Source organism: Hyla sarda, chromosome 4 (genome assembly GCF_029499605.1).
Source record: "Hyla sarda isolate aHylSar1 chromosome 4, aHylSar1.hap1, whole genome shotgun sequence".
NCBI classification, from domain to species: Eukaryota; Metazoa; Chordata; class Amphibia; order Anura; family Hylidae; genus Hyla; species Hyla sarda.
In genome coordinates, this window is record NC_079192.1 from 184909057 (window position 1) to 184935394 (window position 26338).

At 42.7% G+C, this 26338-nt stretch overlaps 1 protein-coding gene across 3 annotated transcripts in view; it reads right to left on the reverse strand.

Annotated features, from left to right (window-relative positions):
• The window catches only part of PAX4 (paired box 4), a 172684-nt gene that overhangs the window by 61385 nt on the left and 84961 nt on the right, over positions 1-26338 (reverse strand). For 2 of the 3 annotated variants that reach the window (XM_056573083.1, XM_056573082.1), the window contains exon 5: positions 3359-3517. The exons of the other annotated variant lie outside the window; for it this stretch is intronic. In XM_056573083.1, the coding sequence (XP_056429058.1) occupies positions 3359-3517 (159 nt within the window). The remainder of the gene's footprint in view (positions 1-3358; positions 3518-26338) is intronic. 3 annotated transcript variants of the gene reach the window in all.

The window sequence follows — 26338 nt, forward strand, 5'->3', positions numbered from 1 at the left end:
GCACCCAGCACTACCACATATTTTTTTTTTACACTATTTTATTTAAAAAATAGGAAAAGGGGGGTGATTCAAAACATTGCAATGATCATAGCATTGATCAGTGTTATCGGCACTCTGCTGAGCAGGCATGGAGCAGTAGATCGCCAATCGGACAACGAGGAGGCAGGTGAGGACCCTCCTGTCGTCCAGTAAGCTGATCAGGACATTGCAATTCTGTCGCAATAGTCCTGATCAGCTCCGCTAAGCTGCTGGGATAGTTATACTTTCACGTTAGACGCCACAATCAAAGTTGAGTCTATAGGGTTAATGCCGGGCATCAGCCAAATCAGCAGTGCCCGGCATTAGCTGTGGGTCCTGGCTGCCCGTAGCTACCGGCACCTACGGGGTTTAACTCGTTCTCTACTAGTGAGTACGGTTTAAACCCTGTTAGTGGGACTCAGGACGTACAGGTACGCCCTGAGTCCTTAAGTACCAGGACGGACCTATTAGATGACATAGAAACATAGAATGTGTCGGCACATAATAATCATTTGGCCCCTCCAGTCTGCCCAATTTTCTGAATACTATGAATTGTCCTTGTTCCTATCTTATATAAAGGATAGCCTTATGCCTATTCCAGGCATGCTTAAACTCCTTTACTGTATTTGCAGCGACCACTTCTACAGAAAGGCTATTCCATGCATCCTCTACTCTCTCAGTAAAGTGATTCTTTTTGATATTACTGCATAAACCTTTGCCCCTGTAATTTAAAACTCCTTAACAACCACGGACATAAATGTACGTCCTGGTTTGGCGGGACTTCGCGCACCAGGACGTACATTTACATCCTGTGTATTACCGCGAGCATCAGAACGGTGCTCCCATCATACACTGCAGGTTCCGGCTGCTAGCATCGTGTGGATGTCCGCCATTAACCCCTCATATGCAGTTATCAATACAGATCACGGTATCTGCGGCAGTGCAGTACTTTGAATGGATGATCAGATCACCCGTAGCGCTGCCGCGGCGATCCAATCATCCAGCATGGCGGCCGGAGGTTCCCTCACCTGCCTCCATTCGTCAACCGGGGTCTTCTGCTCTGGTCTGAGATCGAGCAGACCAGAGCAGAAGATCACCGATAATACTGATCGGTGCTATGTCCTATGCATAGCACTGAACAGTATTAGCAATCAAATTATTGCTATAGATAGTCCCCTATGGGGACATAAAAAGTGTTAAAAAAAAAGTTGAAAAATTTCAAACTAAAAAGTTAAAAGTTCTCTTCTTTTTAATATACTCTCCTCCTTTACTATGTTGATTCCCTTTATGCATTTAAAATCATATCCTCTCTGTCCTGTCTTTTTTGCACATCTAAATTTCTGTATGTGTTTAAACAATATAGCGTTTAATTCTTATGTAGCATCACTACACTTTTTTCTTTTATGTTCAATTTATATTGTAATTTTTTGCATTGATGCTCAGATAAGGCTGCTTTCACACTATAAAGTTCTTCCGTTTTAAAGAGCCATTATAATGTTCCGTTATGAAAACCCTTAAAAATGGCCATTAAATGACCATTACAAAATCCCATATGGCCGTTACAAAATCCCATTAAAATCTATGAGATTTTTACATTATCATTTTTACATAGACCCCTCTGGCAGCACCAGGCATTTCCAGGGCCTATTCCATTATCCATACTACTCTTTGTAGCATGCCATAGCAGCATGTCCCGGCAGTGCATACAGCAATTTATTATACTATGCTTGGCAAAAAATATCTGGAGTGATTATGCATCAATGTAGAATAGTTTGTGAATGAAATAGTCCACAAAGTACAAAGTATTAACTTTTAATAAGTATATTAGGCTGCTTTCACACTATAAAGGTCTTCTGTTTTAAAGAGACGTTATAATGTTCAGTTATGAAAACCCTTAAAAACTGCCATTAAATGGCCGTTACAAAATCTCATTAAAGTCTGTGTGATTTTTACATTATCTGTTTTAACCTGTCATAGCCCATTATTAATAACGGACGTTATTTCGTCACGGGAGAAAAATAGTGCATGTACCGTTTTTTCTCCTGTCACAAATGACGTTTGTTATAAATAACGGGCTATGACGGGTTAAAACGGATAATGTAAAAATCCCATAGACTTAAATGAGATTTTGTAATGGCCGTTTAATGCCAGTTTTTAAGGGTTTTCATAACGGAACATTATAACGTCTCTTTAAAACAGAAGAACTTTATAGTGTGAAAGCAGCCTAATAGACTTATAGAAAGTTAATACTTTGTACTTTGTAGACTATTTCATTCACAAACTATTCTACATTGATGCATAATCACTCCAGATATGTTTTGCCAAGCATAGTATAATAAATTGCTGTATTTATTTGTGATCAACTATGGTGCAGTTATTTTACTGTCCAGAATGTGACAGGGGCCCCCTGCGGACACGGGGCCCGGAGCAGGCGCTCCATGAGCGCCAATCATGATCCGGCCCTGCTGGTAGGCTTACAGGGGAATATTTATCAAAACTTGTGCAGAGGAAGAGTGGTGCAGTTGCACATAGCAACCAATCAGCTAGCTTCTTTCATTATTAAAGCGGCCTGTGAAAAATGAAAGAAGCACTCTAATTGGTTGCGATGGGCAACTGCACCATTGTTCCTCTGCACAGATTTAGATTAATCTCTTCCACAGTGTGCAGGAAGTGTAGTCATTGACATCAGCAGTGCTGTTTGACAGGACTTGGAAGACGCTTTACCATTGGAGAGTTTCACAGTGGGGTTCAGGCCGGGAGAAGTGACCCAAAGCCTGAGAAAAGCTACCGAGAGGGTCACCTTGTGTGTTTCAGCGACTCCCTATGGAGGACTTGTTACCTGGAGGCCTAAGTTGCATCCTATGGGCTATAAGAGAGGGATAGTGACAACAGAGCCCCTGAGAGCAATGCCAGGGTACAAAAGAACTGTGACCCTTGAGAGCAGATCCTGGGATACAGAAGAATCGGTCCTGGGCTGAGAGAAACATCCACCTACTATTCATTGTAAGGCTAATTGGCAGCTGAGGCCTGCAGGAAGTGACCTGAGGTTTTTGTGTGGTTCAAGTGGCAGGAACAGGAACCTGAGTATTTCACTGGTTGGTCTGCAATTTTCTTCTTTTCCAGGGAACCAATGAAGAAACTCCACTCTACTAAGACCCTAAGTCATGCACCCCCTTAAAAATAGGTGCTACAGGAGTACCTAGAATCTGAACTATAGAAACATTATTTCCTTAGAAACATATTCCCTATCATAAAACCTTGACCAAGGAATATACATATTATATACTAATACATTAGTTTAATATTTTACCATTACATCATGTGTGCAGCAGATCCCTACCTCTTTCCAGAGTCTCCATTTGCTCTGTAGAAAAAATGGTTCTGCTTCGCTGATTGTGGCTTTGTGGTGATGCAGTAGCTGCAGCCTCAGTGTTACTACCACATATATCTTCATATGGAATTTTCATATTAGTAATATCCACCAAACCTACAGGACAGCCTTAATAAAATGTATATTAATGCTTATTTTAATGCTAGAATGGACCAAACAAACAAATAAACATTGTATTAAAAGTATATTTTCAAGAAAAAAAATCTTGACGTTAATTTCGGACAACAAAAGAAGTACTGAATGAAATTGGCGTACCTGGAATGGAGACTAGATGGGTCGGACACCATACAATATGCCACCCCACACCATAATCAATGTGATGTCCCCATGCATTCTCTTCCAGAGTGATAAAAAAAAGGTCTCTCAATAGATTCTGGCACATAAAAGAACAGAAGGCATTGCACATTGATTCTGTACTGACATAGGCGCACTCATAGTTGTACAAAGAATCCTTGGACATGAGTCCATTTAAATAGGGTAACCTAATTAGCCCAGAAAAAAAATGAATAAAAAAGTTTTAACCCCTTAAGGACACATGACGTACTGGAACGTCATGTGTCCACTCCCGATCTATAACGCGGCGTGGCCCCGCGTCATAGCGGGTCGGGCCTGGCCTCTAACAACGGCCGGGACCCGTGGCTAATAGCGCGCGGCATTGATCGCTGTGCCGCGCACTATTAACCCTTTAGACGCGGCGTTCAAAGTTGAACACCACGTCTAAAGTGAAACCGAAAGCATGCCGGCTAGCTCAGTGGGCTGTTCGGGATAGCCGCGGTGAAATCGCGGCATCCCGAACAGCTGACAGGACAGTGGGAGGGCCCCTACCTGCCTCCTCTCTGTCCGATCGCCGAATGACTGCTCAGTGCCTGAGATCCAGGCATGAGCAGTCATGCGGCAGAATCATCGATCACTGGTTTCTTATGAGAAACCAGTGATCAATGATAAAGATCAGTGTGTGCAGTGTTATAGGTCCCTATGGGACCTATAACACTTCAAAAAAAAGTGAATAAAGATCATTTAACTCCTCCCCTATTAAAAGTTTGAATCACCCCCCTTTTCCCATAAAAAAAACAGTGTAAATAAAAATAAACATATATGGTATCGCCGCGTGCGGAAATGTCCGAATTATAAAAATATATCGTTAATTAAACCGCACGTGCGCGCAAAAAAATTCCAAAGTCCAAAATAGTGCATTTTTGGTCACTTTTTATATCATGAAAAACTGAATAAAAAACGATCAATAAGTCCTATCAATGCAAAAATGGTACCATTAAAAACTTCAGATCACGGCGCAAAAAATTAGCCCTCATACCGCCCCATATACAGAAAAATAAAAAAGTTATAGGGGTCAGAAGATGACAATTTTAAACATATACATTTTCTGTATGAAGTTATGATTTTTTTCAGAAGTGTGACAAATTCAAACCTGTATAAGTAGGGTATCATTTTAATCGTATGGACCTACAGAATAAAGATAAGGTGTCATTTTTACCGAAAAATGTACTACATAGAAACGGAAGCCCCCAAAATTTACAAAATTGCGTTTTTTTTTTCAATTTTGTCTCACAATGATTTTTTTTTCCGTTTCACCGTAGATTTTTGGGCACAATTATTGACGTCATTACAAAGTAGAATTGGTGGCGCAAAAAATAAGCCATCATATGGATTTTTAGGTGCAAAATTGAAAGAGTTATGATTTTTTAAAGGCAAGGAGCAAAAAACGAAAATGCAAAAACGGAAAAAACCCCGGTCCTTAAGGGGTTAAAGGGGTACTCCACTGGAAAACATTTTTTTTTTAAATCAGCTGGTGCACGAAAGTTAAATACATTTGTAAATTACTTCTATTAAAAAAAATCTTAATCCTTACAGTACTTATTAGCTGCTATATGCTCCATAGGAAGTTCTTTTCTTTTTGAATTTCCTTCCTGTCTGACCACAGTACTCTCTGCTGACACCTCTGTTCATTTTAGGAACTGTCCGGAGTAGGAGCAAATCCTCATAGCAAACCTATCTTGCTCTGACAGTTGCTAAAATGGACAGAGGTGTCAGCAGAGAACACTGTGGTCACACAGAAAGGAAAATCAAAAAGAAAAGAACTTCCTGTGGAGCATATAGCAGTTTATGTAGTGGAAGGATTAAGATTTTTAATTGAAGTAATTTACAAATCTGTTTAACTTTCTGGCACCAGTTTATAAAAAAAAAATAATAATAAAAATAAAAAAATGTTTTCCAGTGGAATACCCCTTTAACTCTTTACATATATCATACTCATGATAAAAGAATACAAACTTTATTGCTAAAACATAATCCATATATAACAAATATATGATCAAAGAAATTGGCAGTGAGAATCAGAAAAAATATAAATACCAAAATTGGAGGGTACAGAGTGTAGCATAATGTAATCATATGTAGAGGTTTCCGAAAGGTATGAACACTACCATATAAATCCCTCTCATTATGTAAATAAAGTGCTAACAAGTACGTATAACATGATTTCTAATGATAAAATCTTCCAGTTCCCATATAAAAAATAAATCAATGTGAGTATTAATTACAGATAATGTTCACTAATGAAAAATTAATTAAATTCAAGTAAATACGGAATATTAACCTATGCACATAAAGACTACAGATGTCCATAATTAATTCCAAGAGGGAAAAAAGCAGAGAGGTTACTGAAAGGAAAAAAAAAAAGAGAAAAAGTAAAAAATAAAGATTTAGGGTATATGTAAAGCCCCACATGTGTGGCAGCCAGGCAGGCAGGCAGGCAGGCAGAAAGAATGGGGCAAACGGACAGTAAAGATAGCATCAGATGCAGCAAAACTGATTAAGGCGTTTATTAACAGAGCAGAAACTGTGACAACAGCAAGACAAAATGGCTACATGTGCAGGCTGGCTGGAACAAACTGCAAGCAGACAGGAATAGTGGTAGACAGTCCAAGATCATACACAGGAGTTGCAAGTTAGAGTCCCAGGGATAAGGCAAAGTCCAGAATACAGGCAGGGATCAGCAGACAGACTTCAGCTTAGGCAACAGAGACCTTAGCAACGCAGAATAAACAACCTTGCTGAGGCACCAGGCAACAGGTTTGGCCAACTTATATAAAAAGTGCAAGACAGAGATTGGAGGAGGATCCATTAGGGAGTAAATGCTGGCTCTATAAAACTCAGCAAGTGCTCTTGCGCGGCCCCTAGTGGACAGAGCTGAAACTACAGCAAGAGACACATTAGAGCATAAAGATCAAGAAATACAGCAGCAGACACATGGCACAGAGAATGCTGCCTTATGCTGGTAAGAACAGGACACATGGTACGCTGGTCATTGCCAACCAGCAGCATTAAAATGTAGAATGACATCCTTGCATCTAGTCTAGTCAATCCCATAGCTAACTTAAAGGGGTACTCCCCCCCTAGACATCTTATCCCCTATTCAAAGGGGACCCCCGCGATCTCAAACTTTGCTCCGTGTCGGATAACTGGCGATGTGGGGCAGAGATTTGTGACGTTACAGTGATGCCTGCGCGTGGCGTGATAGCCACGCCCCCTCAATGCAAGTCTATGGGAGGGGGCGTGATGGCTGTCACGCCCTTTCCCATAGACTTGCATTGAGGGAGCGTGGTCGTGATGTCACATGCCTCTGGTGCTGCACCTGGCGCTCTAAACAAATGCCGGGTGCAGCAGGGAGATCGCGGGGGTCCCAAGTGGCGGGATACCCGCGATCAGACATCTTATCCCTTATCATTTGTATAGCGGATAAGATGTCTAGGGGAGGAGTACCCCTTTAAGGATCCAAAAAAGTTCCCAATTGAGTAACTTTTGTCTATGGTCTATGTGGCCTCCTGTTTCTCAATATGAAAAACATGTTTTATTTATTTAACTAGCTGAGTACCCGGCATTTCCCGGTTTTTCCTTCCTAATCCTTGTTGTGGAGGAAAATCAACAGAGGAAGCTTTTGACTTCATATCCCGTCCTCATATATTGTTGTCATATCCCAACCCCACATCCCGACCTCCTATCGTCCTCATACCCTGACCTCCTATCCCGTCCTCCTATCCCGTCCTCCTATCCCGACCTCCTATCGTCCTCATACCCTGACCTCCTATTCCGTCCTCCTATCCCGTCCTCCTATCCCGTCCTGTAATGTGTGTATCAGGTATTGAAATATCTCCAGCCATACGGAAGGTATGTGGGAACATACATTTCCCATTTATTTGCATGGGACTTTAAACAAAAACCCCGACCCTCACAAATGGGGGTAGTTAAGGATTAAATTTACTATCCTATATTTTAAGTGGACATATAAGTAACATAGAAGTGTATAGTCCAGCTCACTCCCTCAGCCCGTCGCGCCAGGACCGGCGTGGGCAACGCCGACTGAAACTAGCAAGAAAAAGCAGAATGTCCAGCGCGGATGTAAAGGAACTGGATGTTTATTCCAATAGCCAGAAAGACACGTAGAACATGACAAGGTGACGCGTTTCGGTCCTAAGGTTGGACCTTAGTCATATAAGTAACATGTGACCAAGTATTATCGCAATATCTTCAGCCGTTTGGAAGTTATGCAGTAACATATATTTCCAATAGACTTGTATGGGACTTTAAACAGAAACCCCGACCCTGGCAAATGGGGGTGAGAAAGGGTTAAATTACCTATCCTTTGTTTGTTGTTGACATATAAGTAACATGTGTGCTAAGTTTCATGTTAATATCTTTAGCCGTTTGGACGTGATTGTGGAACATACATACACACATTGAGATATACACATATATATATATATATATATATATATATATATATATATATATATAGACAAAGAATAAGTCAGCCAGCACTTTAGTTGATACCAAACTATTATACGGACCTGGCCTACAGGTGCACGCTACTAGGCTAGATATACAGCAACAGAAGAATGCAGCAGCACACTGCCAGCACAAGGATATAGGTGAAACATGAAAATGCAGTTAAAACATGGAGAGCTATACAGCTATGGTGTAATAGATGCAAATGTGAAACTATGAAATAGTGAGGCACTTAGCTCGCAAAATTGTCTCTGCCGGCGGTCAAATAGCTTGGACCATCCCACCGCGATAAGGTGGCCTCATTGGGACGGACCCTACACTGTGAATATGCCTCTGTGTGAACAATTCAGTAAGCATGGCAGGGTCTGGAACATCCAAGACATCTTATATATCCATGCTTACTGAATTGTTCACACAGAGGCATATTCACAGTGTAGGGTCCGTCCCAATGAGGCCACCTTATCGCGGTGGGATGGTCCAAGCTATTTGACCGCCGGCAGAGACAATTTTGCAAGCTAAGTGCCTCACTATCTCATAGTTTCACATTTGCATCTATTACACCATAGCTGTATAGCTCTCCATGTTTTAACTGCATATTCATGTTTCATCTATATCTTTGTGCTGGCAGTGTGCTGCTGCATTCTTCTGTTGCTATATATCTAGCCTAGTAGCGTGCACCTGTAGGCCAGGTCCATATAATAGTTTGGTATCAACTAAAGTGCTGGCTGACTTATTCTTTGTCTGTATTGCACATACGGGGGAGTGGCTACCTCCATGTTGGCCTTGCACCCCACCCACCTCTATCAGGTGTGTATATAAGGTGTCTTGGATGTTCCAGACCCTGCCATGCTTACTGAATTGTTCACACAGAGGCATATTCACAGTGTAGGGTCCGTCCCAATGAGGCCACCTTATCGCGGTGGGACGGTCCAAGCTATTTGACCGCCGGCAGAGACAAATTTGCGAGCTAAGTGCCTCACTATTTCATAGTTTCACATTTGCATCTATTACACCATAGCTGAATAGCTCTCCATGTTTTAACTGCATTTTCATGTTTCACCTATATCCTTGTGCTGGCAGTGTGCTGCTGCATTCTTCTGTTGCTGTATGTATATTATATATATATATATATATATATATATATATATATATATATATATATATGTATTGGATGGGAAGATACCGGCTTACATTAGAGATATCAAACATCTTTTGGCTATTGTGGAGGATTTTCAGTGCCTCCATGATTTTTTATTTCTGCAGATGCCACTTCCCTGCATTATTCATAATTTTTTTGGTTTTCATCTTGTTTTTCCTTTCAGTAACCTCAGCTTATTTATTATAGACATCTGTAACCTTTATGTGCATGGGTCAATATTACATATACTTGAGTTTTTTTTAATTTTTTTTTATTAGTGAACAGTAAGATTTTTCACTAGGAATTATGTTATACTGTACTTATTCACTTTCATCATGTGAGGGATTTTTATGGTAGTGTTCATACCTTGGGGAAACATCTACATATGTGACTACATTATGCTACATTCTATACCAGGGGTCTGCTTTTCAAGGTCTGCCATCCGGTAAAGGTCTAAATGCTAAAGCTAAACCTGGTTGACACCTAGTGGCCGCAGTGCTGTGCAAGAAATAGGTGCTGCTTGATGTATTATTAGTACAGTGACCCCCCGACCTACGATGGCCCCGACATATGATGAAATCGACATACGATGGCCTCTCAGAGGCCATCGCATGTCGATGTCAGCATCCACATACGATGCTTTTTTATGTCGGGGCCATTGCATTAAGTGCTATCTGGCAGCGTCAAATGCTTAAGCTGCTGCCGGATAGCAGCTTAATGTTCCCCATGTGATGCGGTAAGTATTACTTACCCCTCCACGATGCTCCGGGGTGCCCTCCGGGTCCAGCGCTGGTCTTCCGGTGTCTTCTCGGCCCTCTCCGATGACGTCAATACGCTGCTGCGCACGTCATCCAACAGGAATGGCGTACGCAGCGGCGTAATGACGTAGCTACGCAGGCCTAGTAAGGCCTTGCGGAAGAAAGCAGAGGACCGGAGAAGACAGCAGAGGACGGAGAAGACAGCAGAGGACCGGAGAAGACAGCAGAGGACCGGAGAAGACAGCAGAGAGCCCAGCGGAGGCCCGGGGACACCATCTCGAGCTGCGGGGACAGGTGAGTACAGCTTCCTATACTTTACATTGCACGAATCCCTCAACATACGATGGATTCGAAAAACGATGGGTCGTTTGGAACGAATTACCATCATATGTTGAGGGACCACTGTACTCGGAGAATGATTATTAATTATCATTAAACTGCCACACACTGTGTCAAACACCGTGCCCCTGATATAATACTGCCACACACCCTGTACCTGAGAATAATACTGCCACACACCGTGCCCTGAGTAAAATAATACTACCAAATACTGTGCCCGAGTATAATACTGCCACACACCGTGTCCTGAGTAAAATAATACTACCAAATACTGTGCCCGACTATAATACATCCACACACCGTGCCCGAGTATAATACTACCACACACCATGCCCCTGAGTATAATGTTACCACACACCCTGTCACTAAGTATAATACTACCAAACACTGTGCTCAAGTATATTCCTACCACACACCGTACCCCTGAGTATAATACTACCACACACCGTGTCCCTGAGTATAATACTACCACACACCGTGTCCCTGAGTATAAGGCTAAGTTTCCACTTGGGGTTTTTTTCTGGCAGTTTTTGGAAAACTGCCACTGCAGTTTTTGAGCCAAAGTCAGAAGTGGATCCATTAGGAAGGAGAAGTGTAAGTCCTCCCATTATATTTCCCATTCCCTTTGAATACACTTCTGGCTTTGGCTCAAAAACTGCAGTGGCAGTTTTCCAAAAACTGCAAGAAAAAAAAACAAGTGGAAATTTAGCCTAATACTGACACACACCATGCCCGAGTATAATACTGCCCCACATTGTGCCCCTGACTATAATACTGCCCCACATTTTGCCCCTGAATATAATACTACCACACATTGTGCTCTTGAGTATAATACTGCCACATGCTGAGCCTCCAAATATTATATTGCCACTGTGCCCTGAACCGAATTATACCTCCGTGTCCCTGCCTGCCCCCCCATATGAACTGTGCCACAATGCCCCCCATATAAAGTGTGCAACTATGCCTACCACCCCCCATATGAACTGTGCCGCTGTCTCCTCCCCATATAAAGTGTACAACTATGCCTGTCACCACTCCCCCACATATGAACTGTGCTACTATGCCTGCCACCCCACATATGAACTGTGCCCCTATGCCTGCACCCCTGAACTGTGCCTCTATGTCTGCTCCCCCCCCCATGAACTGTGCCACAATGCCTCCCCCGGGGGGGGGGGGGGGGGGCTCCCTATCAAGGCCCGGGCCCAGCCTACAGATACCTCTATAGCTATGCCACTGGCGGTGGGCCCCCTTACTTGCTGGGCCCTTGTGCAGTTGAACCTGCTGCACATATGGTTTGTCCGCCCCTTCCACTATGCCTGCCATCCCCCCACATATGAACTGTGCCACTATGCTTGCCCCCCTATTAACTGTGCCTCTATGTCTTCCCTCCATATGAACTGTGCCACTATGAGTTGTCCTCCATATGAACTGTGCCACTATGAGCTGTCCCCCATATGAACTGTGCCACTATGAGCCGTCCCCATATGAACTCTCCAGCTGTTACAAAACTATAACTCCCATCATGCAGACAGAAGAACATGATGGGAGCTGTAGTTTTAAACCTGTAAAATACATACTTCCCTGTTCCAGCGCTGCCCCTCTGTCCCAGGTCTCGGCGCTGCTCCACTGCTCTGGCCCTTTTCTAGTTAGGCCTGTCCAGAGCTGATGATGCGCTAATCGCGCCGCCTGCAGATGCGCCGACCAGGCAGGGAGCAGAGTGTTCCCTCGCTCCAGCAGTGCTCGGCTATTCATTCGTATCTGTGTCTTAAAGACACCAATACATATTAATGCTGGCACAGCGGATGCCACCTCTGACCGCTTCCATGAAACAGCTGGAGGTCCAGATGATTGGCAGCCACGGTCCGGATCTGGACCTCGCTCCACAAGTTGAGTACAGCTGCTCTATACTCTACAATTTTGGTATTTAGATATATTTTTATCCTCTATTTGTTTGTCTTTTGATATGTATATGGATTCATTTTTAGCAATAAAGTTTGTGTTTTCTATCATGAGTATGATATAAAGGGTTAGACCATTTTTGTCCAGGTGTTTCTTTGGCTAATCAGGTTAACCTATTTAAATGGACTTATGTCCAAGGATTCTTTGTATGACTAAGCGTGCACTGCACCTGAAACACATAATTTCCTGTCTATTATCCTATTTTTCATGTTGGTTTTGGAATACATTTATGAGGAATTCGAGATACATTGCTGAGCTTTGCTTATTCCTGTGAAAAGCTACTTGCTGACTAGTGGGGAGATGAAGTGGCACCATTCCTGACCAGAGAGGGACAAAAGGCACACTACTATATTTGAGTGAGCAAGACACCAGAGATTATACAAAGCTTCTTGGCAGACGTTAAGTAAATATGCATCTGCATGCAGGCTCAGTGCACAAGTGGACTTTTTTTTTTTTTAAGTTTGCCACTGAGGTCACAGCTGCATAACCTAATCCACTTGGGAGAGAAATGGTTACAGCCTGAGAACACCTGAGCGCTGCACTGGAAGCGAGATCCAATCCAAAATGTGTGGGAGGCAGGAGCGGGCAGTAAGGCGCTAAGCCTGTGGTCTCTCAAATCTCGCACACTCCCTCATCGCAGACCCAGCCTTTATGACAGGCTGAAAATTGGCCGCCACCGATACCGACTGATTCAAAGTGGCCCTGGGGCCAGCAGGCTGTTCAAGATCTGCAGCACTAGGACGTCCCTTGTGGGTGCAGCGCTGAGGATGTCAGACTCGCTGTGTTACTGTACCTGGGCCTGTGGGAGCGCATTGGAGGACACAGGACAGGTGAAAAACAGCAGAGGGAGGGAAGGGGAATGAATGATGTGGCATAGGGGGTGGTAAAGTGTGGGAAGACTTAAAATGGCACAGGGGAGATTAAGGGGGGAATAAAATGTGGCACAGAGGGGATCGGTTGGCATTGTTAGTGGGATTGGCCATGATTGGACAAACATGTTAGCAAAGTGGGCAGGATTGGACACACATGTTGCGGGAGCGGACGGGCATCACTCGTCAGTGCAGCACAGAGGACATCAGACACGCAAAGCCCCTGCACCTGAGCCTGCGGGAGAACACTTGAAGACACAGGACAGGTGAGAAACAGCAGGGGATCAGTGGGAAAAAAAGAGAGGAATGAATTCTGCGGCATAGTTGGTGATAAATGGTGGTGGGAAGGCGCTAAATGGCACAGGGGAAAAAAAGGGGACACTAAAATGGCACAGAGGGGCATGTTAGTAGGAGCAGGTAGGATTGGACACACATGTTGCAGGAGCAGGCGGAAGTGGAACAAACACCTGGCGGGAGAAGGCGGTAATGGTTAGAAATCCAGCAGGAGTGGGCAGGAGCAGGATTTAAAAAAAGAAAAAAAACAAGCCCACACAGGGCTCTAGAGAAATCTACCTCATGCCAAATGGTAGAGAGAGTGGTCTTGGATAAGTTAACTTGATCGCTGCCTCTTAGGATCCAGTGCTGGATTGGAAAAGCAGGGCCTACAGATGCCGACCAGTTTGTTAAAGAGTACCTGTCACCAAATGAAACTTTTAATATAGTGTTCCTTGTGTAATTTGCAGACACTTTCCCAATTACTTGCTTTTAAAATTATCAACATAAATATGATTAAAATGTAATAGAAAAAAATGGTCACTAGGTGGCTCTGTTCTGTTCCCTGCCACAATTAATACCGTGAGTTTGGTCTCTTCCTGGCCTGGCAGTAGACCAAACTCAGGAAGTGTTTTTCTGCACTGAGCTTGATTGACAGCTGCACAGAGCCTCACTAAAAGGTATAAAGAGCCTCATTGTAAGCTGCAGAGACTAAAAGCTGCATAGAGCCTCAATGAAAGATGCACAGACTGAAAGCTGTACAAAGCCTGAGGTCTACTATTCATTACAGCGCTGCAACAATGTGAGGGCGGAAGAGATTGCACTGGGAGAAAAAAAATTCTGAATCACTAAGTCACTAAATTATTAGCACATAAGGTAAGACAGGTCAGATTTGAAAAACGGCCATGGTCCTAAAGGCCAAAAAAGTCTGTCATTATTGGGTTAAGACATATAATTTTTATGTCTTTTTAAAGATCAAGTTCAGGACAGATAGTAATTCAGTAGATTGTCAGCCCAAAAACAAAATAAAAGACCACAATTATGACATTATTTCAGGTGCTTTTGTAGATCCTTTATCTGACATTCATTCATTTCTGGAGCATTCCTAAATAACCTAAGCCTAGTTCTCAGTATTATATAATCCTATGAAAATGACTCCTGTACAATTACAACTATAATAACCAGACAACACCTATAAACCTAAACAAATTTTATTTATACAATCTAAATGACTTTATTGCAATTAGTTCACATGTATAGCTTTAGCTATGTAAACATACAAATGTGTGCCTTATGCTAGATATGATGCCTCGACCAGTACTGGGCAACTAGCCCAATATAGTAGTGTGTGTGGTGCAAAAATTTTCACAATGGCCAACTGAGATTCTGCTCTCTAAAATGGTATGAACATATATAGATAAGTACATTGTACACAAGGGTAGACTCCTGTCTCTCTACATTACATATTGTTTACTTTTAGTAGAAATAGAGCAGAAATATTGGACTAATTAGATGGCTTAACATGAACTATAAATGAGCCTATTAAATGGCTCAACTACGGGACCATGCAAATTATAGCATGGTTGTTCATGCTGCCCGTTGCTGCTATCATTTATCAGTCCCACAAACTCTATTACAGTTTGGCCAAAGAAAGTTTAATCATTTTTTTAGCAAAACAAAATTATGTGATAAGCCGAAAAGAGTTTGCTTATTCATCCACTGATAGCTGTTGGTACGATAATCGGTCTCTAAGGGTGCGTTTACACTATTACTAGCAGCGGGTTTTTGCAACCATTGATTTGAATGGGTCCACAGACAGTCCGCAATAGTGTCAGATTTGCAGACTGTCCACGGACCCATTCAAATGAATGGTAGCGTAACTCGCAGCGGGTTTCCCGCAGTGGGAAACCCACTGCTAGTTATTAGCGTGTGAACGCACCCTAAGGCTGGATTAACACAGAATTTTGGACCTTATTTAAAAGGGGTACTCCGGTGGAAAACTTTTTTTTTTTTAAATCAACTGGTACCAGAAAGTTAAACAGATTAGTAAATTTCTTCTATTTAAAAAATCTTAATCCTTCTAGTACTTATTAGCTGCTGAATACTATGAAGGAAATTATTTTCTTTTTGGAACACAGAGCTCTCTGCTGACATCATGACCACAGTGCTCTCTGCTGACATCTCTGTCCATTTTAGGAATTGTCCAGAGCAGCATATGTTTGCTATAGGGATTTTCCTCTACTCTGGACAGTTCCTAAAATGGACAGAGATGTCAGCAGAGAGCACTGTGGTCATGAAGTCAGCAGAGAGCTCTGTGTTCCAAAAAGAAAATAATTTCCTCTGTAGTATTCAGCAGCTAATAAGTACTAGAAGGATTAAGATTTTTTTTAATAGAAGTAATTTACAAATCTGTTTAACTTTCTGGCACCAGTTGATTTAAAAAAAAAAAAAAAAGTTTTCCGCTGGAGTGCCCATTTAAGGCCTTAATTTGGAACTTTTTTGCAAAGCAAAATGATGAGATCAGTCGAGGAAGCAGTGTTTGCTTCGTCATCTGTTGGCACAATAATTGAGGCCCTAAGGGTGCGTTCCCACAGGGCGTATACGCAGCGTATTTGACGCTGCGCAAAATTTACGGCAGCAGCGGGAAATACGCTGCGCATTTCTTGCTCACTATACACACAGGGGTTTCCGGCGGCAGCCCTATGTGTGTAGTGAGTTTTGGAGGCGGGGCCGTGTGCCGGCGTATCTGTGTCGCGCGGCTCCGCCTCCAAAAGTCACTGCACACATAGGGCTGCCGCCGGAAAGCCCTGTGTGTATAGTGAGCAAGGAATACGCAGCGTATTTCCCGCTGCTGCCGTAAATTTTGCGCAGCGTCAAATACGCTGCGTATACGCCCTGTGGGAACGCACCCTTAAGCTGGATTAACACACGCAAAGATTTATCAAAACATGTGCAAAGTAAAAGTTGCCCAGTTGCCCATAGCAACCAATCAGATTGCTTCTTTCATTTTACAGAGGCCTTGTGAAAAATGAAAGAAGCGAGCTGACTGAATGCTATGGGCAACTGGACAACTTTTTCTCTGGACAAGTTTTGATAAATCTTCCCCACAGTGTTTTGGTCCTCATTTTAAGCCTTATTTTGGGCACTATTTTTTTTTTTTACCAAAACCAGGCCAGGAGGTGGTCCAAAACACACAAAGTTTATCTCTGGGTCGGTTCCACTTCTGGTTTTAGTAAAACTAATGAACAAAATAAGGTCCAAATAACCATGTGTAAATCCAGCCTAAGGTTCACACACTCAGTATTGTCAACCTTATTTTCAGCTGATTGTATGTTCACATCTTTTTCCAGCGTTTTTTTTTTTTTTTTGGTCAATTTTTTTTCCAGCCATTTATAAATTAGCAGAAGGCAAAAAAAGTAGTGTGAGAACATAGCCTAAGAATGCACAAGATTTTCTCTCAGGCTGTTTGAATATCTTACTTATCTGTAGACTGCCTAGTCTAAGTTTGCTTCTGGTTTGCATCTAAGCTTGCTGTCTTAGTTTTACAACAAAAACGTGTGTATTTTTGTTGCAGTTAAACCATACCACTTTACACTAAAGCCTTTTTAACTTTCTGGACAAAAAATATAGTATAGTATACTACGGTTTTAGGCCCAGTCAGGAAATCACATACGGGTCAAAAATGAGCCGACCGGAGTCACCGTTTGACTCCGGTCGGCTCATTAAAGTAAATGGAGTTCAGCTCTGGTCCGGCTGGGGTACGGGAGAGCCCGATCAGATATCGATCAGCAGTCACCCCGCGCAAATGCCCAGGGGGATCATCAGACCCCCCCCCCCATGTAGGCGATCGGCGCAAATCGCAGGTGAATTCACACCTGCGATTTGCACCGATTCTGAGTCATACGGGTCTATGGTGACCCAGAATATAAGGGGGATCGCGGTTGTCTAAGACACCCACAATCCCCCTCAAGGTATAGGAGTGAGGTGGCCGGGGTGCCCCTCCTATCCCTGCTATTGGTCGCCAGAAATGACGACCAATAGCAGATCTATGGCGGGGGGATTAACTTTCGGTTTCCCTGTTCTGCCCACCCACAATAGGCCGGCCAGTACGGGGAAACCGAAGAGGACCGACAGCAGAAGATCCACTTACCCATCTGGAGGCAGCGGGCGACGGAGACCAGCAGGCGGCGATGACGTGCGGCTGGCTCCCTGGATCCTACGGAAGCCGGTGAGTTGCCTAGCAACATCTGGAGGGCTACAGTCTGAGACCACTATAGAGTGGTCTGTAAACTGTAGCCCTCCAGATGTTGCAAAACTACAACTCCCAGCATGCCCAGACAGCTGTTTGCTGTGTGGGAATGCTGGGATATGTACTTTTGCAACAGCTGGAGGGTCACAGTTTGGAGATCACTGTGCAGTGGTCTCTAAATTTTAGCCCTCCAGATGTTGCAAAACTGCTAATCCCAGAATGCCCAAACAGCAAACAGCTGTCTTGGCATGCTGGGAGTTGTAGTTGCGTACCTCCAGCTGTTGCAGAACTACATCTCCCAGCATGCCCTTTGGCGATCAGTACATGCTGGGAGTTGTAGTTTTGAAACAGCTGGATGCTTGCCCCCCCTATGTGAACGTACAGGGTACATTCACATGGGCAGGTTTACAGTAAGTTTCCTGCTTCAAGTTTGGGCTGCGGCAAACTCCTATCGGGAAACTCACTGTAACACGCCAGTGCGAATGTACCCTAAAACACTACACTACACTAACACATAAAGGGTAAAACACTATAATATCCACCCCCTTACACTGTCCCCCCCAATAAAAATGAAAAACGTATCGAACGGAGCCTCCAGCTGTTGCAAAACAACAACTCACAGCTTTTCTGGACAGCCACTGACTATCCAGGCATGCTGGGAGTTTAGCAACAGCTGGAGGCACTCTGTTAGGGGTATTCTATGCCAGTGATTCCCAATGTCCACCCCTATGCAATCCCTAATGTAGTCCTCAAATGCGCATGGCGCTCTCACTTCGTAGCCCTGTCGTATTTCAAGGAAACAGTTTAGGGCCACATAAGGGGTATTTCCATACTCGGGAGAAATTGCACTACAAATTTTGGGGGGCTTTTTCTCCTTTTACCCCTTATGAAAAGGAACAGTTGGGGGCTACACCAGCCTGTTAGTGTAAAAAAAAAAATTTTACACTAACATGTTGGTGTTGCCCCATCCTTTTTATTTTCACAAGCGGTAAAAGGAAAAAAAGACCCCCAAAATTTGTAACGCAAATTCTCCTGAGTACGGAAATACCCAATATGTGGGTGTAAAATGCTCTGCGGGCGCACAACAAGGCTCCGGAGTGAGAGCGCAGCGTGTACATTTGAGGCCTTAATTGGTGATTTGCACAGGGGTGGCCGATTTTACAGCGGTTCTGACATAAACGGAAAAAAATAAATACTCACATGTGACCCCATTTTGGAAACTACACCCCTCACGAAACAAAACAAGGGGTATAGTGAGCCTTAACACCCCACAGGTGTTTCACTAAAATGCTGGTGTTACCCTAAATTTTTCATTTTTACAAATGAAAATAGGAAAAAAAGCCCCCCAAAATTTGTAACCCCATTTCTTCAGAGTAAGAAAATACCCAATATGTGGATGTAAAGTGCTCTGCGGGCGAACTACAATGCTCATGTAATGTAATAAGGGGTACAGTGAGCATTTACGCCCCACAGGTGTCTGACAGATTTTTGGAACAGTGGTCCGTGGAAATGAAAAATGTAATTTTTCATTTGCACAGCCCACTGTTCCAAAGATCTGTTAAACGTCAGTGGGGTGTAAATACTTAATGTACCCCTTATTACATTACATGAGCATTGTAGTTCGCCCTATTACATTACATGAGCAATAGTAATTCTGTGAGGGGTGTAGTTTCCAAAATGGGGTCACATATGTGGGGGTCCACTGTTCTGGCAGCACAGGGGGCTTTGTAAACGCACATGGCCCCTGACTTCTATTCCGAACGAATTCTCTTTCCAAAAGCTCAATTGCGCTTCTCCTCTTCTGAGCATTGTAGTGCACCAGCAGAGCACTTGACGTCCACACATGGGGTATTTCCATACTCAGAAGAAATGTGGTTACAAATTGTGGGGGTCATTTTCTCCTATTAACCTATTAATTTAAAATTCAGGGAAAAAGCTGCATTTTAGTGAAATTTTTTATTTATTTTCATTAACACATCCAACTTTAACAAAAAGTCGTGAAACACCTGTGAGGTGTTAAGGCTCACTGTACCCCTTGTTGTGTTCCTTAACCTCTTAAGGACCCAGGACGTACGGGGACGTCCCCGCACCCTGGGCTTTAAGGACCCAGGACGTCCCCGTACGTCCTGGCGTTTTCCGGTCTCTGCCGTGCGCCGGGCAGAGATCGGAACCGGATGCCTGCTGAAATGCTTCAGCAGGCATCCAGGGCAAACGCCGAGGGGGTCCATGTAGGCCCCCCATGTCTGCGATCGCCGCAAATCGCAAGGGAAATCGCCCTTATATGTTAGTGTAAAAAAATTAACTTTTTACACTAACATGCTGGTGTTGCCCTATACTTTTCATTTTGACAAGAGGTAAAGGGGAAAAAAGCCCCCCAAAATTTGTAACACAATTTCTCCCGAGTACGGAGATACCCCATATGTGGGCGTAAAGTCCTCTGGGGGCGCACAACAAGGCCCAGAAGGGAGAGTGCGCCATGTACATTTGAGGTGATTTGCACAGGGGTGGCTGATTGTTACAGCGGTTTTGACAAACGCAAAAAAAACAAAACCCCACATGTGACCCCATTTCGGAAACTACACCCCTCACAGAATGTAATGAGGGGTGCAGTGAGAATTTACACCCCACAGGTGTCTGACAGATCTTTGGAACAGTGGGCTGTGCAAATTAAAAATGTTGTACAGCCCACTGTTCCAAAGATATGACAGACACCAGTGGGGGGTAAATGCTCACTTTACGCCTTGTTACATTCCTCAAGGGGTCTAGTTTCCAAAATGGTATGCCATGTGGGGGTTATTTTGTTGTCCTGGCACCATATGGGCTTCCTAAATGCGACATGCCCCCCGAGCAAAATTTGCTCTCAAAAAGCCAAATATGACTCCTTCTATTCTGAGCATTGTAGTTCGCCCGTAGTGCACTTCAGGTCAACTTATGGGGTACCTCCATACTCAGAAGAGATGTGGTTACAAATTTTGGGGGGTATTTTCTGCTATTAACCCTTGCAAAAATGTGAAATTTGGGGGGGAAACACACCTTTTAGTGATTTTTGCATAGGTAAAAAAAAAAAAAAAAAAAAAAGTCGTGAAACCCCTGTGGGGTATTAAGGCTCACTTTATTCCTTGTTACGTACCTCAAGGGGTCTAGTTTCCAAAATGGTATGCCATGTGGGGGATTTTTTTCTGTTCTGGCACCATAGGGGCTTCCTAAATGCCCCCCAAAAACCATTTAAAAAAAAATGTACTCTCCAAAATCCCCTTGTCGCTCCTTCGCTTCTGAGCCCTCTACTGTGCCCGCTGAACACTTTACATAGACATATGAGGTATGTGCTTACTCGAGAGAAATTGGGCTACATATTGAAGTATACATTTTCTCCTTTTTCCCCTTGTAAAAATTCAAAAATTGGGTCTACAAGAACATGCGAGTGTAAAAAATGGAGATTGTGAATTTTCTCCTTCACTTTGCTGTTATTCCTGTGAAACACCTAAAGGGTTAAAACGCTGACTGAATGTCATTTTGAATACTTTGGGGGGTGCAGTTTTTATAATGGGGTCATTTGTGGGGTATTTCTAATATGAAGACCCTTCAAATCCACTTCAAACCTGAACTGGTCCCTGAAAAATTGTGAGTTTGGAAATTTTGTGAAAAATTGGAAAATTGCTGCTGAACTTTGAAGCCCTCTGGTGTCTTCCAAAAGTAAAAACACGTCAATTTTATGATGCAAACATAAAGTAGACATATTATATATGTGAATAAAAAAAAAATATTTGGAATATCCATTTTCCTTACAAGCAGAGAGCTTCAAAGTTAGAAAAATGCTAAATTTTCAAATTTTTCATCAAATTTGGGGATTTTTCACCAAGAAAGGATGCAAGATACCACAAAATTTTACTACTATGTTAAAGTAGAATATGTCACGAAAAAACATTCTCGGAATCAGAATGATTAATAAAAGCATTCCAGAGTTATTAATGTTTAAAGTGACAGTGGTCAGATGTGCAAAAAATGGCCGGATCCTGAGGTGTAAAATGGCTGGGTCCTTAAGGGGTTAAGGGGTGTAGATTTCAAAATAGTATGCTATGTGGGTATTTTTTTGCTGTTCTGGCACCATAGGGGCTTCCTAAATGTGACATGCCCCCCAAAAAACCATTTCAGCAAAATTTGCTTTCCAAAAGCCAAATGTCACTCCTTCTCTTCTGAGCATTGTAGTTCGCCCGCAGAGCATATTACATCCTAACATGGGGTATTTCCATACTCAGAAGAGATGTGGTTACATATTTTGGGGGGCATTTTCTCCCATTACCCTTTGTAAAAATGGTAAATTTGGGGAAAAAACTGCACTTTAGTTACATTTTTTTTTTTCATTTACACCATTGATTTTAACGAAAATTCGTCAAAAACCTGTGGGGTTTTAAGGCTAACTGGACCCCTTGTTATGTGCCTTGAGGGGTGTAGTTTCCAAAATGGTATGCCATCTGGGGTTTTCTGCTGTTCTGGCACCATAGGGGCTTCCTAAATGTGACATGCCCCCCAAAAACCATTTCAGAAAAACTCACTCTCCAAAATCCCATTGTTGCTCCTTCCCTTCTGAGCCCTCTACTGCGCCCGCCAAACACTTGACATACACATATGAGGTATCTCCTTACTTGAGAGAAATTGGGTCACAAATTTTTGGGGGCTTTTTCTCCTATTACCACTTGTAAAAATTCAAAAACTGTGCCTACAAGAACATGCGAGTGTAAAAAATGAAGATTTTGAATTTTCTCCTTCACTTTGCTGCTATTCGTGTGAAACACCTAAAGGGTTAACACACTTACTGAATGTCATTTTGGATACTTTGAGGGGTGCAGTTTTTATAATGGGGTATTTCTAATATGAAGACCCTTCAAATCCACTTCAAAACTGGTCCCTGAAAAATTCCAATTTTGAAAATTTTGTGAAAAATTGGCAAATTGCTGCTGAACTTTGAAGCCCTCTGATGTCTTCCAAAAGTAAAAACATGTCACCTTTATGATGCAAACATAAAGTAGACATATTGTATATGTGAATCAATATATAATTAATTTGAAATCTCCATTTTCCTTATAAGCAGAGAGCTTCAAAATTAAAATTTTTTTTAAAATTTTACATTTTTCATCAAATTTTTCACCAAGAAATGATGCAAGTCACGAAAAAACAATCTCGGAATCAGAATGATAAGTAAAAGCCTGCCAGAGTTATTAATGTTTAAAGTGACAGTGGTCAGCTGTTCAAAAAATGGCCGGGTCCTTAAGGTATAAATGGGCTGGGTCCTTAAGGGGTTAAATGACTCACATCACACTGCCAGTAGCTTCATTTAAAAAATGTTACTGACAGGTTTCCTTTAAGTGCTAATAGTATCTATCATGTGACCTATCCACCACTGTTAACAGAACTTAAAGGGGTTATCCACCATAAGGTGATTTTAGTATGTACCTGGCAGACAGTAATGGACATGCTTAGGAAGGATCTGCACTTGTCTTGGGGCTAAATGTTGTGAGATTACCATAACACTGTGGCTAGTTTTTTGTGAACTGGTATTTCCTGTTTGACTTTTCTTTTTTTTACTACAAATCCCACAATTCCATTTTCCTCCCTCCCACACATCAGCCACCTCACCCATTGAAACATAAATGTGCTGCATCCATTCAAAAAGACCTGTGGTTTTCAATCAGGGTGCCTACAGCTGTTGCATTAGTTCCAGATTGATCTCTCTCCCACCAAGCGATCCCTTCACCCACTGAAGCAGACAGGCTTCCTGTCATCAGCTGACTAGTGATGTCAGGTCTAGGCCGTATTGTAACCTGGGAAAAATCCGAGACAACATTAATTTTGTATGCTGATAAAAATAAATATTGGGGTGAAATACAGTGACCCGATGACCCGGAATTACTGGCTGATCGGGGCCGTCAGAGACGGCTGTTGCATAACTACAAGACCCAGCATGCCCTTTCGCTGTCTGTACATGCTGGGGGTTGTAGCTTTTGCAACAGCTGAAGGCACACTGGTTGCAAAACACTGAGTTTGTTACCAAACTCGGTGTTTCACAACCTGTGTGTCTCCAGCTGTTGCAAAACTACAACTCCCAGCATGCACTGATAGACCGTACATGCTGGGAATTGTAGTTTTGCAACAGCTGGAGGTATTCCCCCCCCCCCATGTGAACGTACAGGGTACACTCACATGGGCGGAGGATTACAGTAAGTATCCGGCTGCAAGTTTGAGGTGCGGCAAATTTTCTGCCGCTGCTCAAACTGCCAGCGAGAAACTACTGTGAACCCCCCGCCTGTGCGACTGTACCCTAAAAACACTACACTAAAACAAAATAAAATAAAAAGTAAAAAACACTACATATACACATACCCCTACACAGCCCCCCTCCCCAATAAAAATGAAAAACGTCTGGTACACCACTGTTTCCAAAACGGAGCCTCCAGCGGTTGCAAAACTACAACTCCCAGCATCCACTGATAGACCGTACATGCTGGGAGTTGTAGTTTTGCAACAGCTGGATGTTCCCCCACCCCCCCCCCCCCCAATGTGAACGTACGGGTACACTCACATGGGCGGAGGATTACAGTAAGTATCCGGCTGCAAGTTTGAGCTGCTGCAAATTTTCTGCTGCAGCTCAAGCTGCCAGCGAGAAACTACTGTGAATCCCCGCCCGTGCGACTGTACCCTAAAAACACTACACTAACACAAAATAAAAAGTAAAAAACACTACATATACATATACCCCTACACAGCCCCCCTCCCCAATAAAAATGAAAAACGTCTGGTACGCCACTGTTTCCAGAACGGAGCCTCCAGCTGTTGCAAAACAACTACTCCCAGTATTGCCAGATAGCCACTGACTGTCTAGGCATGCTGGGAGTTTTACAACAGCTGGAGGCACCCTGTTTGGGAATCACTGGCGTAGAATATCCCTATGTCCACCCCTATGCAAGTCCCTAATTTAGGCCTCAAATGCGCATGGCGCTCTCACTTTGGAGCCCTGTCGTATTTCAAGGCAACAGTTTAGGGTCACATATGGGGTATCGCCGTACTCGGGAGAAATTGGGCTTCAAATTTTGGGGGTGATTTTCTGCTATTACCCTTTTTAAAAATGTAAAATTTTTGGGAAAACAAGCATTTTAGGTAAAAAAAAACATTTTTTTTTTACATATACAAAAGTCATGAAACACCTGTGGGGTATAAAGGTTCACTTAACCCCTTGTTACGTTCCCCGAGGGGTCTAGTTTCTAAAATGGTATGCCATGTGTTTTTTTTTTTTGCTGTCCTGGCACCATAGGGGCTTCCGAAATGCGGCATGCCCCCAGAGCAAAATTTGCTTTCAAAAAGCCAAATGTGACTCCTTCTCTTCTGAGACCTGTAGTGCGCCAGCAGAGCACTTTTCACCCCCATATGGGGTGTTTTCTGAATCGGGAGAAATTGGGTTTCAAATTTTGGGGGGTATTTTCTGCTATTACCCTTTTTAAAAATGTAAATTTTTTGGGAAACCAAGCATTTTAGGTAAAAAAAAAAATTTATTTTTTTTTACATATGCAAAAGTCGTGAAACACCTGTAGGGTATTAAGGTTCACATTACCCCTTGTTACGTTCCCTGAGGGATCTAGTTTCCAAAATGGTATGCCATGTTTTTTTTTATTGCTGTCCTGGCACCATAAGGGCTTCCTAAAGGTGACATGCCCCCCAAAAACCATTTGTCGCTCCTTCCCTTCTGAGCCCTCTACTGCGCCCACTGAACAATTAACATAGACATATGAGGTATGTGCTTACTCGAGAGAAATTGGGTTTCAAATATAAGTAAAAATTTTCTCCTTTTTATCCCTTGCAAAAATTCAAAAATTGGGTCTACAAGAACATGCGAATGTAAAAAATGAAGATTTTGAATTTTCTCCTTCACTTTGCTGCTATTCCTGTGAAACACCTAAAGGGTTAACACACTTACTGAATATCATTTTGAATACTTTGGGGGGTGTAGTTTTTATAATGGGGTCTTTTATGGGGTATTTCTAATATGAAGACCCTTCAAATCCACTTCAAACCTGAACTGGTCCATGAAAAATAGCGAGTTTGAAAATTTTGTGAAAAATTGGAAAATTGCTGCTGAACTTTGAAGCCTCTGGTGTCTTCCAAAAGTAAAAACTCATAAATTTTATGATGCAAACATAAAGTAGACATATTGTATATGTGAACCCCCAAAAAAATTTTGAATATCCATTTTCCTTACAAGCAGAGAGCTTCAAAGTTAGAAAAATGCTAAATTTTCATTTTTTCATCAAATTTGGGGATTTTTCACCAAGAAAGGATGCAAGATACCACAAAATTTTACCACTAAGTTAAAGTAAAATATGTCACGAAAAAACAATCTCGGAATCAGAATGATAACTAAAAGCATTCCAGAGTTATTAATGTTTAAAGTGACAGTGGTCAGAATTGCAAAAAATGCTCTGGTCCTTAAGGTGAAAAAGGGCTCGGTCCTTAAGGGGTTAAAATAGCAATTTTCATCCCCCCTCCCCCCCC